The sequence below is a fragment of the Contarinia nasturtii genome, unplaced genomic scaffold, assembly GCF_009176525.2.
Source record: "Contarinia nasturtii isolate CC-2019 unplaced genomic scaffold, AAFC_CNas_1.1 Cnas_scaffold_1182, whole genome shotgun sequence".
NCBI lineage: Eukaryota > Metazoa > Arthropoda > Insecta > Diptera > Cecidomyiidae > Contarinia > Contarinia nasturtii.
The window spans coordinates 1,692,600-1,711,488 of NW_022198526.1; the positions used below are offsets into that span (position 1 = coordinate 1,692,600).

Consider the following 18,889-nt stretch of genomic DNA (forward strand, 5'->3'; position numbering starts at 1 on the left):
GCAAACGACGCTAAACCAATAAAAAGTGCATATTGTCATAACACATTTGCCCTTTCGATAAAGAAACAAATGGAAAGAGAGAGGGAGAGAGAACATTGTTCAGTTCAATGCGCATTTTCTCACACAGCATTTGAGCATGAAGTTGCGTGAAATTACGCTTATCAGTTGTGAAGTCAGGCCACTTTTCGATTTGTTTGTGAAATGTTTTTTAAAAAAAACCATTCAATTCGCTGCCTCTTACAAACAATTGAATAATTGAACTTGCCTTTTTTCATCGTCGATTGTTATCTCGATGAATTGTAATTTGCGTACACATTGCACAGAATATTCCATTCATCACTTGTAATTTATTGGCACGTTTATTTTGCAATAACACGAAGCAAAAACATACAAACACCGAACGTCAAACGGTTTTGTTTAGAATATGATTTAAAAGGTGAAAAAAGAGCGGATCATTTTTAGATTAATAGCGTGTATACTAAATGTAACCCTAATCTGATAACATGGCGTGTAATAAACACATTGTATTTCATGTTGTTTCAGCTTCAATCGCTGCAACGCCACTTTCAGCTCGAATATAATAGAAAAGAATCCCTAACAAACAATCTGGCACAGATAAGCATTTGTCGACAGGCTTTTATTTGCAGCAAAATGTTTGTCCCAATAATTTTGGTACCGTTTCAAAGCTGCTCACAATCAAAGTTTTTATATTAAACGTCATGGATTAAGAAATGAACATGCAATATGATTATTTTGAATATTTTAAATGTTTTATTATTCCGCTGCTGTTATTTTTTCGGCATCGTCTAAAGTTAAACTGAACGAAAAAGTAAATTTACATTAAATGAAAGATAAACACGAGATTGCATTGAATTTTATCATATACATTTACCTATAAAATTGAATATTTGAGATGAATTATACACATTATCCTCGAGCTCTCGACAGAGAATGTGCGACTTTCATAATTTATTTCTCCTTCGGAGGTTGGTTTTCTTTTTATTTAATTCTTCAGAAAAAAAAGACGATTCTATATATATATATATATACACACACAATATACAGTAATGTAAGAGATAAATAAAATGTAAAATCATCCAGGAATTATCCAGGCAAATAAAAATCTAAAAAATAAAACGAGCCAACAAAAAAAATTAAAAAACTAAAAAAACTATTGAGGCATCTTTGAAGTCAATAAAAAATAATATAAAAAAATGTGTTTCTTTTCTTTTCTCTGTTTTTTTTTTTTTTTTTTTTTTTTTTTGCCAACGAAGTGTTTACATTTGTTGAGTGCATCTTTTGAAACAAAATCAATTGTAGATAGTTTTGTAAAGGGCAACCGAGTAAATGGGATGTTTTTACTTTTTCAATGGGAATGGCGTAAACAACCCTGGCCTTATAATAGAACCCTGGCCAAACGAAAGTCATGGCATCGTCGCCACCGTGCCAGAAATATCGCATTTCAATTATTCCACTTGACGAAATTGCGCATCGAAACGCTAAAAACAGATTCAGCACGTGCTTATCACATTCTAAACAAAACAAACCTCCATAATTCATCAAAACTATTGCGGTCATTTACTAATAACGTTTTAGCGATGATTTCATCAAATTTACTACTTCCTCAATGAGATATCAAATCCGATCTGTTTTCATTTTTTTTTTTTGCTGACTCAAACAAGGGGAACGCCGAATTGATCTATGAAAAACGAAATATCCACATAGGAATTATAGTAATAAAACTTTTCTCTATCTTTATTTTTGAAGCATGTTTCACTAAGCAAACAGCTGGTAAGCAATGTAGTTTGTTCAAATGAGATGCTCATAATGAAAGTGCTTTATCATATCTCAAGTTGTTTCTATTTATCTTGGTTTATTATGGTTGCGTGATCTTCTTCTTCTTCATCTCCTTTTACTGTATTGAACACTTTATTATAATTTATTGAATTAAAAAAATATGAATGAAAATGTGAAGAAATCTTCAAAAGAAGAAAAAGTCAAAGATAAAAAGTAAAAGTGTCATCGAGCAAAATTGATAAGTAATTTAAAAAAAATTCCATTGAATAGGCGAAGGTGATTGATTTTCATTCAATTTTAAATTGTTCAAAGTGATTGTTGTCCCCTTGATGCGCTATGGAAAACTACAAAGCGATATCTATTTCGGTAAAATGCAACGACCTAGTTTTTTATACAACCAAATGGTTTCATTGTATCTATGTAATATTTGTACAATGCATCCGATGCAGTTTTAATCATTTTCAATTTGCAAAATGTTTTACATTGGTAACATTACACGATATTTCTTGGTTCTGTATTCATATATTCGTCGGAATTGAGCATCAGCAAATTATCACGTTAAATCGTCTTGGAATACGTGACCCAACCCTCTTTCTCTTTTCTCATTTGCAAGCACATGTAAAAACAACTATCACGATGTGTGCGTGTGGATTTGCGAGTGTAAATGTGCTGTTATTGCAAATACAATATTATTATCAGCGGGTAAACAGAGAACGAACAGAGAACGGAGATTACACACAAACATCCATGTAGTCAGCTGATGTGTGTATATGTATTCATCGTTAACTGATACATAAACCATTCGACTTTAAATATAAAAAACGAGACTCATTTCTTTCAGACGCATGTGAAAAGCACGAGAGTTTTAAACACATTGTATTCTGTAATCAGTTAAACAAGTTTTGTTCAACACTTGAAATCTCATCGTCAGTTTATTCGCAGTCATTGTAGTGTAATCGTTTCTCTTTTCTTCGAGAATAACGAACAAACAAATAAACCAAAAATCCTTTGCGAGTCCCTGAGTTACTTGACCTACATTTTGGACACCGATTTCTTTCTTTGTAAGTACAAATCTACCTGAGACGATAAAGATGCCTTCACAAAGCAACCAAATTATGGAAAAGATGACAAAGACCGACACCATTAAGATGAGAAACCGATATATCGGGTAAGTCTGAACAATTGCTTCGGTCCATTTGACCAAAAAATGTGGAAAATTCCCAAAAGAGATTTACTAAAACACTTACACAGTTTACTTCTTTTTGAATTTCCATTGTCCCCGAAATTAGCTTTTCTATTCAAAACCAAATTTGATTGTTTTTTTCATATCTTTCTAATCTTTTTTTTTCTTTTCGTACTTTTTGGACAGAAAATCATGTAAATTATTTTACAAAACAGACCCTTTGAAAATTGTTCGTGGTCAAGGCCAGTATATGTTCGACGAAGAAGGAACACGTTATCTTGATTGCATTAACAACGTAGCGCATGGTAAGTTTCTTATGCACTTAAAATGATAATACAATTTTCGGTCGACATTCCATTTCGACTTGACCTTTTACCACACCAATCACAAAACTATTGTTTTCAACGATTTGTTTGGAAGATTTGTCATATTTCTTCTCTTCATTGCATTTTTTATTATGATTTTGTGTCAACACAAAAGAGCAATCGCTAATAATGAAAATGGGCAAAAGAATCCTATCTTCTGCTCTCATTAACAGAAACGTTCAAAATAGGAAAATGTTTACTTTGTCCACATTTTTTTTATATTTATGAGAAATTTTGTATTTGAAAATTCATAGCGCGAGTTGATCTTTAATTGTACAATATGCTCTACTTATACTGCTTCAAAGGAAATTTAAATTCAGGTCCCATTTCGTGGATTTTTCTTACATACTGAAGTGCAATTCAAAGAATTATTGCTCAATGTTCAAAGTATCAAATAAAAATCACAGGTTCAACACCGAATACAACTGAATGATAGTGAACGTGTCGAAGATACTTGAATTCCTTGAGTGTTTGATATTTTTTTCTCTTCTATTATTTGTCTCCAAATCAGTAATGTGCGAGCTACATTTTACAGGGGGGGGGGCTGATTTTTTAAAAAAAAAAAATTTTCTAGCAAAACAGACAAAATTTTTTTTTTTTTTTTTTTTTTTTTTTTTTTTTGGAAGTCACATTTTGAGGCGAAAATCCCTAGCAAATCGGAAAAAAATCTCTCGGAACCAAAAACCACCCCCTACCACCCCCCCCCCTTTCGCACATTACTGCTCCAAATAAATGCCTGCTAAAAAAGGGGGCCAATTTCATCTAGTCAACCAAAATTTAATCGATAGCAATAATTGAGACGGAAATAAAAAAAATGCCAAAGAAAAAAACTGAAATTGATAGAAAGAAATGTTTTATAGTTGACAATTGACGCGAGTCATAGTACGAAATCTCGAAATAAAAAAGTGTCAATTCACGTTGTTGATAAGCCAACGTAGCGAAACTTATAAATATTTCAAAATGTTCTGAAATGAGAAGCTAAGGAAAAAACCTATCAAATCCACATCGCTACAAAAAAAAAACTAATATAATCTAATCAAGCGTGTATTACTAAGCGGCACGAAATGGGCACGTTTTTTCAAAACGAATCATAAACCGTTCACGTGCTATAAACAGGGTCACATCTTGAAACTTAATACACAAGCCAAATCAAATGTAACTGACAGACAGCGATATCACTGTTGTTGTTGAAAGTTATGAAAAGCGAACACAATGTTTACTGAACACATTTGAAATGTTCAAGTGTCTCTTAAAACGGTTGCATTATCATCATTCACAAGAGCGCTAATCAATTTGGAAATTGATGATTCATTTCAACTATATCAAACATTTTTTATTTTTATTTTCATTTATTTCAAAACAACAGTTGGCCATTGTCATCCACGAGTCGTTGAAGCGGCAAGCAAACAAATTGCCGTTCTGTCGACAAACAATCGTTTTTTGCATGATGAATTGGTGCAATGTGCGGAAAAGATCATCAACAAAATGCCAGGCGATTTGTCGGTTTGTTATTTTGTCAATTCTGGATCTGAGGCCAATGATTTGGCACTTCGTTTGGCTCGCACTCACACAAAACAGAGGGATATCATCACGTTAGACCAGTAAGTGTAAACAAAGCAAATAAATATACAAACAACAACAACAACAAAAACAAACAACTAAGGGCAAAACTCAAAACGCAATTTAAATTGCCCACTTATTAAGTCATTGGATGAAGTACATTCGCTCGATTATTATCATTGAGTTAGCAAAAGTCAAACAACGAACAAAAATAGATGGTGTATGTGTGTGCGCGTATTTTTTCGGGAAATATTCCATGATAGTCACACAAACAGAGCAAGTGTCATAAAGCGTTTAACTTTAGTAATAAAAAGTCATTGACCATGCCAACTGAGTTGCAACGAAAGAGAATGCACTGCAATTTATTTCGGAAAAAAGAAAGCCAGTTTCATTCACTTTTCAAGCTATCGAACAGTGTTAATAAGTCATCAAGATTTACGACGCACTCCATTTACAAGGATCATTCGAAAGCGAATGGAAATTTTTCCAACTATTGGCATCAATTCACGATCTTTGCTTTTGTTTTATTACATACGCCCTTTAGTGCTCTGTGTGATCAGCGATTTTTTTACACTCAAAATGAATACACACACATTTTATCACACTCATGTGATTCAACAAATGCAATAGCAAATAGTTAATCGTTACGAGATTTAAAACGACGCCCGTCGCCTGATGATAAGCAATCACCCAGTAAAATTGATAGAAAGCGTACATCAACGGCACAACAAATTCTACATGATTTTTCGCCATAATGTAAACAAACAAACGATTACAATGCAATCAACTTCATGAAGCACAATCTAAATTTAATTTTAGATGGTACCGACAATGTATATTGGCTTTGCACTTACATGACATCCATCATTGTAGATAATTAGAACAAAATCGAGCATTTTATTGTTAGGTTGTTTATACAAAAACCAATTCTAATCTCGTAACGTTTTGTTTCTCTTCAAAAAAAAAAACCTAAAACAAAAACCGACTCTTCCGTTCAAACCTTCAAGAGGAAGGCATATTTGAAAACAGCTGTTTACAAACGAATAATTGGTTTCATGCGAAGTTATGCGATATTTGATCAGTTAGAAAAAAAATTTCAATAAAGAAAAAAAAACATTAGATTTTTTTAAACAAACATAAGCTTCGATAAGCTAACATGGATAAATTCTAGTGCATATCATGGACACTTGACCTCACTGATGGAAATTTCACCATACAAATTTAATTTGCCCGGTGCCGACCCGAAGCCTGATTTTGTGCATGTCGTAAGTATCTTTTAGACTATACTTTTTCTGCGGCCGATGTCATAAGAATGCTTCTTAATCTCTTATTTTATCTCTTAAAAATATTTTAGGCATCATGTCCGGATGACTATCGCGGAAAGTACAATCGCTTTAACTCAACACTTGATAGACTTAAAGATCAATATGTTGCCGAAATCGAATCAATTGCCAAAAAAGTAAGTGAGGAAGGTCGCGGTGTTGCTGCCTATATTGCTGAGAGTTTCCAAAGCTGTGGTGGTCAAATCATTCCACCTAAAGGATATTTGAAAGATGTTTACAAGTAAGTTTCATATTTCTATGCGAAAAACAAGAAAAACACATCTTTTTCGAATGGAAAAAATTCTTTAAATTCAATTTTTGTTGCAGAGTGGTTCGTAATAATGGTGGTGTGACAATTGCAGACGAAGTTCAAGTGGGTTTTGGTCGTGTTGGAACACACTACTGGGCTTTTGAAACACAAGACGTTGTTCCAGACATAGTAACCATCGCAAAGCCAATGGGAAATGGTCATCCAGTCGGCGCTGTTGTTACAACACAAAAAATTGCTGACAGTTTTACGGCAACGGGTGTTTCATATTTCAATACGGTACTTAGAGATTCTAGTATTCATTTCGAATGTCGACATTAAGATCTTAATTTAAAATTCATATTGATTTACAGTACGGAGGTAATCCTGTATCGTGTGCGATAGCAAATGCCGTAATGGATGTGGTTGAGAATGAAAAACTCCAACAAAATGCTCAAATGGTCGGTGAATATTTGCTGAGTGAAGGAATTAAGCTTGGCTATGATTTTGAAATGATTGGCGACGTTCGTGGATATGGGTTGTTTGTTGGCTTTGAAATGGTTAAAAGCAAATCATGCCGAACTCCGGCTACACAAGAAGCATCTTGGATTGTTGATCGAATGAAGAGCGTTCATCGTGTGTTGATCAGTTCAGATGGTCCAAATGAGAATGTTTTAAAACTCAAACCACCAATGCTCTTCACCAAAGAAAATGCCGATGAATTCTTTGTCGCTTTCAAAGAATGCATGCACTTTTTGCAAAAGGTTCGTACCAAGACATCTAACAAATGAACTATTGAATAAAAAACATCATCTAATCACATTTTCTTTTTAATACCATAGGTGAATTTATCATCTTTGACCGAAGACATGTCAAATGAGCTGCCCACCCGTACGGATATTTTAATCAAAGCAATGTAAACGCGGAGAAATTAAACTCTTCCTCTTATTATAATTTACTATTCATATTTAAACATTAAGAAAAGATTATTGTCTTAAATTAAGGCTATCAACATTTTTAATCAAAACTCTATCAAATTTTGTATTCATTTAAATATTTTATTTCAATTTATATATTATCATTATCAATAATTATACTCGAGCCAAATGCTAAATAAAGTGGAAAATCAGAAACATTCAAGTCTTTTTCTTTTACAAAGGCGCATCAAATAAAAAGGATAATAACAAGACACGAGACTAGTATCGAATAACTACTTTTACATTTTTAAACACCATTTCATGCATGAAAAAGATACATCTCTTATACAAATGAATAAAACTTGACATTATTATAGCTTTTTCCATATGTTATTTTTCTCATTTGCACAAAAAACAATGGAAGAACAGAAATTGTCCACTTGTCTGTTTCAAAAGTTAATCAGAGGATTGCTTTTATCAATGACATATTAAGAGCGCAGTTTTTGAAGTTTTCCAATTTAATTCGTTTGTATTTAATTCGTTTTATTCGTAATAATTATATAAGTAAGTATCTAAAAATGATATTTCGTATAAAAATGTCTTCAAAATTCATTGACAAAAAATTACACGATCGCTTTTCAATTCATTCAGCTTATTGGCTTTTACGACAACTCCGTTTAAGTCAACTAAAATGATATAAAGAATTGAATGGATGCTTCTTGCATTTATATTTGGACTATTAAGTACGAGTGCCGATGATTCATTCTCCTCGATTGATAAAAATCTCCTAAATATTGCTGTTATTGGTGCTGGAGCGGCAGGACTTCCGAGTGTAAATTGTTATTGGAGGAGGTCCAAGGCGAGACCACGTTTGAATGCAATTTTATAAACGAATTTACAATTTGTACTTATAACTGTTCCAGTGGAAATGATATCGCAAACGAACTTTCTGAACTTGGTAACAACAGTGCAATTGCTATCATTTCCATTTATTCACTTTCAATGTTCATACTTTTTCGATCAAAAATAGGCACGTTTTACGTTGAAATACATTACAGGAGCGAAAGAATTCCCAACCGAATCGGAAATGTTACACGATGAAAAATTCCAAAATGCAATCAATGGAAATCCGAAAAAACCGCATATTCTTTTCTTTCGTCACAAGGCATATTATGAATAGCTTGTAAACACTGCACAAATCGAAAATATACCAGAAATTATAAGTGACGTATTCAACGATGCAATCAAAAATCAATACACTCCGGGTTTTCGTGACTATAAGCATATCATTGAGAGAAATACATTCCGAAGTGAAATTGAAAAATAAAAATGGAACGAACAATTAAACCGATGGAGTTGCCAAAAGTTTGATTTTTTCTAACCTTTTGGAGCATGTTTGCTTTCAGAATGATATTACCTTAACATGTTCATATTTTTATATTAGAAAACGGCGATCCGAAGCCATATATATTCCATATGAAATCGACTGAAACTAGTAATAAGTTTTAAAATCTTACAATAGCTTTCGTCTCATGAAACCATACAAATATAATATCCAAAAATCTAAATTAGCGAGTCTACCAAAAAATCTCTAGAAGTTGCCACTTTAAAAAAATTGACATGAATAAATATTAAATATTGTTCTTGCTATCAACACACATTAACGGAGTACGCACTTTTTTCGTACTCTTACACAACTAACATTAACAATTCCATATTTTGGCCCTTCTTTGTGACCACTGTAAAAATCACGAGAGAGCCATGTCATGATAACAAAAAAACATTCCACAAATGCATGCGAATATCCGTTGTTTTCAAAAATTACAAAGCAAAATGTTATCAAATAAACCACGCAAAGTTTCAGATGAGAGATTGTTATTTAACCGCTAAAATACGTCATTTAACTTACTTGAAACCGAATATCATCTGCGAATGTGATAAGACTTCTTTATCTGTTAAATTATTATCGATCATAACCATAATTGAATACAAATTCAACTAATTTACAATTGTCTCATTATTGTCAGTCAAAGATAAAGTGGCTGTAAAAATGTTATATTTTTATGGTATATGGCACTCATTTCAAAGGTACTTATTACAATCCATATAAAGCAAATCTCATAACAAATTCGACCATTGTGAAGAAAAGTAAAATGGAACCACGTCAAAAGTGTTCGGTAAAAGTAATTTTGACATCTATAATAATTGTGTGGTGAGTGAATTTCGTTTTAATAACCATGGAAATGTTAAAATCAGAATCAAGATCCATTCCAATTTTAGTGTCATAGTAGCTGTTGGTGTTGGTGTTTTTTTCTACACTACTCGAACTAAATGTCCACTTAAAGAAACACAGGAACAGGATGCCAACTACAATTTTAACGATTCAACACCAGCAACAGCCAAATGGGTTAAAAATGAAGAGATTCAGCTTTTCCGAAGATACTTAAGATTTAAAACAATATCTCTCGAAACTGATTTCGGTAATGGAGTTTTAATTGAAAATAATTATTTTTAAATAGTAGCAATAATTTTTTGGGGAAAAATCTTCTGATTCCAGACCCATGCATAAATTTCTTGAAAAAACAAGCCGATGATTTAGGTTTTGAAGTATCGATCTTTCATCCTGTGAATAAACAAAATCCAGTACTTGTTATGACATGGAAGGGGTCTGAACCCGAGCTGCCATCTATAATGTTGAATTCACACATGGATGTAGTTCCAGCGGCCGAGGAGTATTGGACGCATCCACCGTTTGCAGCCGAAATCGATGAAAACGGGAACATTTATGCTCGTGGCGCTCAAGACATGAAATCCGTCGGAATGCAATACTTAGCAGCAGCAAGAGCGCTAAAGCGCAAAGGAATAATTCAGCTGAAACGTACAATTCATTTGACATATATGCCAGACGAAGAAGTCAGTGGTTTTGGTATGGGACCATTCGTCGAAAGTGATGCATTCAAAAAAATGAATGTTGGTTTTGGATTAGACGAAGGTTATCCATCTGAAACTGATGACATTGAAGTATTCTACGCAGAAAAACCAGATTGGGTTGTCAATGTTGTTGCACAAGGTCACTCTGGTCATGCTTCAATCCTTTTTGATGATACCGCTGCCGAAAAATTAAACTATGTGGTCAATAAGTTTTTGGAGCTTCGTAAGAATGAAACGGCAAAATGGAAGGAACAGAAATATCCATATGGTAATGTGACTGCTATAAATTTAACCATATTAAATGGTGGATTTAGAGACAATGTAGTGCCGCCTGAAATGCGAGCTGTCTTTGATATGAGAATGGCCATCGATGCTGACTGGGATGAATTTGAACGAATGGTAATTGAAAGGGACAATTCACTTAAAAATTGCTTATTAATTATTATTGATTGTTTTACAATTAATTTTTGATTATTTTAAATTAATTCGATTCTTTTCTTTTGTGATTCTCCCCTTAGGTAATTGAAAATTTTCACATCAAAGTTTTCATTTTTTCAAAAAAGTGTATTATAGATCAAGCGTTGGGCGAGAGAAACAGGTAAAAATGTAACCGTTGATATTATCAAGGACTTGAATCCACCACCAACACCTATAGACGATTCAAATTATTATTGGCTTGCATTCAAACAAGCGACCGATGAATTGTAAGTTTTCTTCATTCAAATAGTGGGCATTCCCTTTGAAGAATTACATAAACATATTTGAAAAAGTTTTTTTTTTTCAAAATTGAAAATTGAAAATTGTCCAATTTTCAGACGGTTGAATGTTACGCCTTCTGTATTTCGAGCAGTTACTGACAGCAGATATGTTCGAAATGTAATTGACCGTTTTTATTTGATTGGATACGATCAAAGTTTCGGATATTTTTATAATGAATTGTTATTGTTATTGGAATTAGGTGGGAATTCCAGCATTGGGTTTTTCGCCGCTCATGAATACAACACCAAAGTTACATGAACATGACGAATATATAAATGCAGATACGTACTTGAATGGAATAAAGATCTACGAGAAAATTATCGAAAAAATCGGAAATGTGTAAGATGAACGATAACCTATATTCTAAGAGATACGAAACTCAGTACGAATGTATTGTTTTCGTTTATTTGCTCATCTTTTTTAAACCAAAAGCAATAACCAACATAATGCTAGTGTGTATGTTTTATTTACGCGTCAGCATTATGTAGATAATATGTTGTTTGTTTGATCAGTTAATCTGTGTGAAACGGTTGATTTGAGTAGCGTTGATAAGCGAATATTTCGTTCGTATAAAAATTCAGTAGAATTTCTTATTTGGAACAGTTAATTTAAGAGTTGTTGTTTTTTTTTGTAGCGAAAAAATGCCAATTCGAAAGATGAAAATTGGTGATGTGAATGAGTTATCATCGTCAGAATTCGAAAAAGTGTTTAAAAATGTGGTTGAATTGTGGCCAAGAGCAGCAAAATCAGTTGTGCGACAACGTCCATTTGGTGACCTGAACCAGTTATTGCTTGCATTTAGTGATTATTTGGAAAATTTAAGCGTCGATGATAAGTTGGCTGTTTTAAAATCGCATCCTGATTTGGCTGGAAAATTACTTGACGAGAATCAGCTGTCCCAAGAATCGGCCAACGAACAATCTGGAGCTGGACTGCATTTAATAACGGACAAGCAAAAAGAACAATTGGTTAAATTGAACACCGAATATTCGGAGAAATTTGGATTTCCATTTGTGATTTGTGTTCGTCAAAATAATAAAATCGAACGAATTTTGGAAGGATTTGTCGACCGCTTGCCAAATACCCGAAACGATGAAATCAAAAATGGAATCAATGAAGTGAAAAAAATTTGCCAATTACGCATTGAAGATCTTGTTGAATAATAATAATAATAATAATAATAATAAGAAGAAGAATAAAAATGCTCCTCAATAAAGTTCGTTGTCTACTTTGAGTATTTACGACCTGTTATCATTATCGTTTTATTTTAATTGTTTTCGATTATTTGTGTGTTACCATGCACAATTCATTCGTATGTCTGACGATTGTATAACACTTTTATATGCATAATGAATTGACGCTTCGGTTTGTATGGATTGTAGCCAACTTCATGTCGATCGCATCTCATTCGTGAGAGAAATATAAACTAAATCGCATGGACTTGTGTTTTTGTATAATGTTTGTAAAAACAAACCAAATTTTATTCATTTAATCGACACAAAACAATATCAAAACCAAATGCCAACATCACATTGAACCTATTTTCAAAGCAATTACGATAAGTTTTATTTGAAATTGATTTGATTTGTAGTGATATTTTAGTGTAGAAAAAGTTAAACAGTGTGACGTAAAAACCGCAAACAAAATCCATCTAATATCTGAATCTCGTACATCTTTGCGATAATTTTTATTTGTTTTTGATCGTGATTGAATCGGTTTTGCACATTGAAAGAGCCAATAAAAGCGTTATAAGTAAGTTTTAAGCGATGAACACAATAACTAAAGTGTTGTTTTTATGCATGAAAATGTGCGACGTTGCATCCAGACGTCTTTGTTATGTGTTCACATAAACATCATGTCTACATAATATAAATGTGCACACAGTGAACTTCCTAATGCCACATTTGACATTTTGTTTATTTAAAGCATCGAATCGTCTTTGTGTCGCCTAACGCGAATTAGTTTGTTTTTTTCTTCTTATCTAAATCATTTTGTTTGCTGAAAATTGATTTATTCTTTTGAAATTGATTTTTGAAAATTTGATTTTGTATTTCTCTGTGTAGCGGAGTTTTTACGCGACCGCCCACTCAGGTCATACGCAAGCATGTCGTCAAGTACAGGTAAACGAAAAGAAATCTACAAATACTTGGCACCATGGCCATTATATTCGATGAATTGGAGCGTACGGCCTGACAAACGTTTTCGATTGGCACTTGGCAGTTTCATTGAAGAATACAATAACAAAGTTCAGGTTATAAGTTTAGATGAAGACACAAGCGAATTCAGTGCAAAAAGGTAAGACATATTGGTAGTGTAAATTTTAATTTTTTCGGGTCTCATCATGAACATTTTTTTTTCGTTCAGTACGTTCGATCATCCGTATCCGACGACAAAAATTATGTGGATACCAGATTCAAAGGGTATATATCCGGATTTGTTAGCAACAAGTGGAGATTATTTGCGCGTATGGCGAGCCGGTGAGCCAGACACTCGACTCGAGTGTGTGCTCAATAATAATAAAAATAGTGATTTTTGTGCGCCGCTTACATCATTCGATTGGAATGAAGTCGATCCGAATTTAGTTGGTACATCATCGATCGATACAACATGCACAATTTGGGGCCTAGAAACGGGACAACCGTTGGGCAGAGTGAATTTGGTTGCCGGCCATGTAAAGACACAATTGATTGCGCACGATAAAGAGGTGTACGACATTGCATTTTCACGTGCCGGCGGTGGCCGTGATATGTTTGCATCAGTTGGTGCCGATGGTTCGGTGCGAATGTTTGATTTACGACATTTGGAACATTCAACAATCATTTACGAAGATCCAACACACACACCATTGTTACGGCTCGCATGGAATAAACAAGATCCAAATTATTTGGCAACAGTTGCGATGGATTCGTGCGAAGTAATCATTTTGGATGTTCGTGTACCATGTACACCAGTTGCCCGATTAGCCAATCATCGAGCCTGTGTAAATGGCATTGCTTGGGCACCACACAGGTTTGTATTACATATTTATTCATTTTTATCGAGATATTCATGCAGCAAGTGTTTAAACTCAAAATGATTTTATGTCGTCTTTTGCACAGCTCATGTCATATATGCACAGCCGGCGACGATCATCAAGCACTAATTTGGGATATTCAACAAATGCCACGGGCTATTGAAGATCCAATACTTGCGTATACAGCGGCCGAAGGTGAAGTGAATCAAATTCAATGGGGAGCCACGCAACCAGATTGGATTGCCATTTGCTATAATAAAGCATGTGAAATTCTGAGAGTCTAGAGACTCTTCACGACTCTTTGGAAGGATACTATATCAAAAACAATTTTTTTTGCTGATTTACTATATTGTATTCTAATGTTAAGGAATTTTATTTAGTATTTCGATTTTAGTTTGTGCCTCCTTAAGTGAATATCATAGCTAAAATATTTTTATTATTTTTTCTTCCTTTTTTTTTGCTTTATTTATTCAAAAAACCGACACAAACATAAATGGTGCAATTGAGATGTATCTTTTTCTTACACTGAAAATCAGTTAACTTTGAGATTTTGTATTTTCATTTTTATGAAGAAATCGAATAATAGCCGAAATATATCACGAAAATGTAGAACTCAATTCGAAAACAAAACACAGACGAAACAAACAATAGCTCAGCTCAACTCAAAATAACGATATTAAATAAACGAAGACGACATTACTTTCGAACGAGATAGAATAAGCCATTATCGTTTAAGCAAACACACATACAGAGAGAGAAAGAATGCACACGCTTAGGTTCTCAACACAATAAAACATTAGTAGCAAACATGTATACATTTAATTTGTAGCGCATGTTAAATAATAATTAATTATTATTGATGACAAGCAAAAGTATGAAGAATTATGTTATATTTCCTGAATAGAAGAGTGTAGACATAAAAGACATGCACACACAGACACACTCATCCATGCAAATTCAAATCAATATTTTGATTTCTTATGAGAAAATCGGCAATTATTATTCGATTCATAGAAACACACAAAGTTAGTGATAATTTCGAATGATGTTGTAAAAGTGTGCTATAAGAATTGGTACTAAATAATAAGAATATTCTTTCCTAATAATTATTATGTATATGATGCTATGATGATAACGATTATGTTAAGGTGAATTTCTAACTGATTAGTTAATTAAAAAAAAAAGATCACGAAATAGTTCGAACAACACGAAATGACCAATTCAATCATATTTAATTTATATAGATTATGATATAAATCATCAACAACAACAACAAAAAATCCGATCAATTTCATTCATACAACAATAATCAGCAGACGAATAAAATGATGAAAACTAGTTATACACACATCTGAAATTGGAACAATAAAACGAACCCAGTAAAGTAAACGTTTTATAGAATAAATGTGATTTTTACTAAGAAAACACTGTAAACTGATCTGCGTTTCATTTATTCATATCGTCAAATTCATTAAGATTTCACGGAGCTACCTAAGAGTTGATCAGAAGAAAAGAATGGAAAAAATGGAAATTAATCAATGCGTAATGGATCGGAATGGAAAATGAAACTATAGATGAAAGTATATACTTTATACAGGGTGCGCCATAATAACTGTCCCTTTTATTTCTAGCCAAAAAACACAGAAATTTGAATCAAATCGAGATATAATTTTATTCGATATAAGAATGAGGTATAGAGATTATGATTCAGCCTTTGACTTTAATTCTTCCCCCCTTTTCTCGGATTACCAAACGCAAACGTTTCGAAAACGATTGACACGCGGCACGCACCATATCAATGGGAATTTCGTTCCAAATTTTTATTATTTTCTTTTTGAATGCATCCAAAGTGGTTCGTTTCGTAAATTTCAGATCATTGAGCTTCGACGACATGTATCCCAAAGCAAAAAAATCGAGCGGGTTCAAGTCAGGAGACGATGGCGGCCATGAGTCTCTGTCAATGAAATCAGGCAAATTCGTGCGTAGCCATTGTTGTGTCGTATTTGCACGATGTGCGGGTGCATCATTTTGTTGAAATACCCATGGTTCACCTCTGAATAGTCTTTGAGACTGTGGCAATAAGTTTTTACGCAATATTTCTCGAATATATACTCTGGCATTGATTTTTACGCCTTTTTCGACGAAAACCAGTGGAAATTTGTGGTCGGCCGATATGGCGGCCCAAACCATCAATTGTGGAACATTTTGAAATCGTTCGATGGTTTTTTTTATCTTCGGGAATATCAAGGATTGATGATGCGTACACACGATCATTTTGCGAATTGAGGCTTGGCTGTAAAAGGAACAATTTTTCATCTGAAAAAACAATGTTTGAGTTTGCGTGCCGGCGCAACAACTCTTTGCATCTTTGCTTTCTGGCTTGTTTATTTTTGATTGTGAGACCATGTCGTCGACATTTTTTGAATGGATTCATATTCAGGTCTTCTGCCAAAACTCGTCGCATTGAAGTTTCACTGATTTTGTGCTCATGAGCCAACTTTCATCCACTTCTTCGAGGTTCTCGGCGAATTTTCTCTCTCACTCGTTTGATGAGATTTTTGGTACGAACAGATCTTTTTCGTCCAGTTTTCTTTAATATATCAACGCTGCTCCGTTCTTTGTATCGTTTTATTGTGCGCTTTACAAATTTCAAGTTGATATTTTCATTTTGTAGCTGTCGAAAAATATCAATTTGTCTCAAGCCCCGTTTGTGCAAATTTAGTACCAGTTGACGTTTCACATCCATTCTTATCGCAAGCTATACAGACACTGTACATAAATGCGCAGTATCATTAGAGTTAGAGTAAACACCAATAAACATAACGGTAAACGACAGAGTGAATCGCAAGACATTTGAGTATTAAAACAAACGATTGAAAAAAAAGGGACAGTTATTATGACGCACCCTGTAGTTAAGTAAAGTAAATACTTATAAAATCAATGACCACAACAACAACATTGCTTTAATTTGGGAGTTCATTGTAGCAGTAGTAGTGTTGAGATCGCTGATTACTGTGAAAAATTAATATACTTACTATTTCTAGTACTTGTTAGCATCGTCCACTACTACGTCTTGGTATCATTGTTTGAAACAATGAGATTCCCATTGTGAGAATGTTCGCGTAGACGTCCGTGCTTATAATTTTATTTTTGATTTTAATTGTAGTAATAATGGAGTTGATGCCTGAATGGTCGAAAACAATTTGGCATCGGCAGATGATTCAACATGTACAATCCTTTCTTAATCATATTTCTCGCTGCATTTATGTCGCGATTGAATATAACTGTTGTTTTCCGTTCCAACTGCTTCTGGTATCTCTTTTTCTTTTGTCTTGGTGGTGGATTTGGATTTGCTTCTGCTTCTGGAACCGGTCGATGGAATGTACATATGGAACGGTATTTCCATTTTGGATGTTTCTTTTTGAAAGTACGATGAACTCTGCCTGTCCATTGAATTGGATCGTGAAAAACGCCATCTTCGACCGGTTTACAGTTGGGGCAAACTAGAAAACTGGAGAAAAGAAAATACAATCAATAATAATAATAATAATGTCATTCATTGGCAATGGTCTTACCGGTCTTTTGATTGACGTTCTGGTACACTTCTTCGTTTCTTCAGCTTACGTCCTGATCGACTACACTTCTGCGATGTGTTGTGTTCGTTGATTGGCAAAACGAATACATATTCACGTGCCATTTGTTGCAATGCACGATGCGGACACCGTAGATATCCTTTGATGGGTGAGTTTGATGCAAATTTTGCACCACCAAATGCCAATATCACTGTTTTCTCAGCATCCGACATTCTACGATCGACTTTTGTCATTTGCTTTACCAACACATGCAATGCTACCTGCGTACGTGTATATGCATCAAACTTTAAACGAACCACACGTTTTTGATACTTTATCTATATAAATTAAGAATGAATGACACACACACATCAATAACATGAAATCAAATTAAATCAACTCAAAAGAGCGAAAAAATAAATAAATACCTCGCATGATTCATTGAATATATCCAGCTGGTAATCCAGATAGGTACGGTAGTCGGCACTTTTCTTCGATGGCATTTCCTCATACATTTCACGATTTTCACGCAGTTTACGACATTTTTTCTCAAACTCACCCGTAAATCGCTTCAGTTTGTATTGACGGTCGAAAAAGCCGGTCATATGGTGCCACTCTTTCGATGATTTCAGAAAATTTTCTTCATTGTCGGTCGCTAAATCTTTGCGTACGACCCCCACAAATTCTCTGTAGCCCGGATCACAACCGATAATTCTCTCAATTTGTCCTGAATCGTAAGCACGTTGAATGATTGGCGGCACTGGATCCGGTTGTTCTGGATTCGGAACTGCATCATCATTGTTGTTGTTATTGTTGGTGTTGGTGTTAACGTTTCTGGTTCGCCGAATCATTTTCAAATGGGCTGAACATCCATCGGTGGTGAATGAAAAGTCAAACTGTTGACTCGGCTTATTGATTTTGTCCAAATTTACAAATCGACGCCAAAATGCATTGTGTTGGGCATGCGTCCACGGATCTCTCGGCATTGGGATTTTTTGACCAGTCCTTGCTTCATACAAGAGATTCGTTAGCAATATGAATCCATCTGTATCGAATCTTGCATGATGTTTGGCATTGCTTGATTGTGGCACCGCCACAAACGATGACCAATTTCGATGCGGATTGGTTGCATTGTGCGCATGGATTACACGTTGTAAATTCAACAATTCGTAAACGTACTTGTACCTGTCATAGAAAATTTGATGGAGAAAGAGATTAACATC

The 18,889-nt window shown here is 34.1% G+C and overlaps 4 protein-coding genes across 5 annotated transcripts; 3 read left to right on the forward strand and 1 right to left on the reverse strand.

Moving 5' to 3' along the window:
- Positions 1-2,619: 2,619 nt before the first annotated feature.
- On the forward strand, positions 2,620-7,607 carry LOC116344808 (alanine--glyoxylate aminotransferase 2-like). The gene is made up of 8 exons (XM_031773575.1): positions 2,620-2,965; positions 3,167-3,285; positions 4,712-4,946; positions 6,077-6,170; positions 6,260-6,468; positions 6,555-6,774; positions 6,849-7,238; positions 7,317-7,607. Exons 1-8 carry the CDS (start codon positions 2,889-2,891, stop codon positions 7,392-7,394), a joined length of 1,422 nt encoding a protein of 473 aa, XP_031629435.1. The 5' UTR covers positions 2,620-2,888; the 3' UTR covers positions 7,395-7,607.
- Positions 7,608-9,450: 1,843 nt separating this feature from the next.
- LOC116344725 (aminoacylase-1-like) lies at positions 9,451-12,338 on the forward strand. Its single transcript, XM_031773405.1, has 7 exons — positions 9,451-9,603; positions 9,672-9,871; positions 9,949-10,721; positions 10,896-11,026; positions 11,138-11,198; positions 11,281-11,420; positions 11,716-12,338. Exons 1-7 carry the CDS (start codon positions 9,455-9,457, stop codon positions 12,242-12,244), a joined length of 1,983 nt encoding a protein of 660 aa, XP_031629265.1. The 5' UTR covers positions 9,451-9,454; the 3' UTR covers positions 12,245-12,338.
- A 119-nt stretch (positions 12,339-12,457) lies between these two features.
- LOC116344727 (DDB1- and CUL4-associated factor 7) lies at positions 12,458-15,483 on the forward strand. 2 transcript variants are annotated; one of them, XM_031773407.1, is made up of 4 exons: positions 12,458-12,833; positions 13,145-13,376; positions 13,446-14,090; positions 14,180-15,483. In XM_031773407.1, the coding sequence occupies exons 2-4, from the start codon at positions 13,186-13,188 to the stop codon at positions 14,376-14,378; spliced, it is 1,035 nt and encodes a 344-aa protein (XP_031629267.1). In that variant the 5' UTR covers positions 12,458-12,833; positions 13,145-13,185; the 3' UTR covers positions 14,379-15,483. The 2 variants fall into 2 exon arrangements, with proteins under 2 accessions (XP_031629267.1, XP_031629268.1); XM_031773408.1 differs by lacking the exon at positions 12,458-12,833 and adding an exon at positions 12,863-13,042.
- A 1,655-nt stretch (positions 15,484-17,138) lies between these two features.
- Positions 17,139-18,855, reverse strand: LOC116344726. The gene is made up of 3 exons (XM_031773406.1): positions 18,095-18,855; positions 17,670-18,004; positions 17,139-17,605 (listed from the first exon to the last, which is right to left on the reverse strand). Exons 1-3 carry the CDS (start codon positions 18,650-18,652, stop codon positions 17,251-17,253), a joined length of 1,248 nt encoding a protein of 415 aa, XP_031629266.1. The 5' UTR covers positions 18,653-18,855; the 3' UTR covers positions 17,139-17,250.
- Positions 18,856-18,889: the final 34 nt, after the last annotated feature.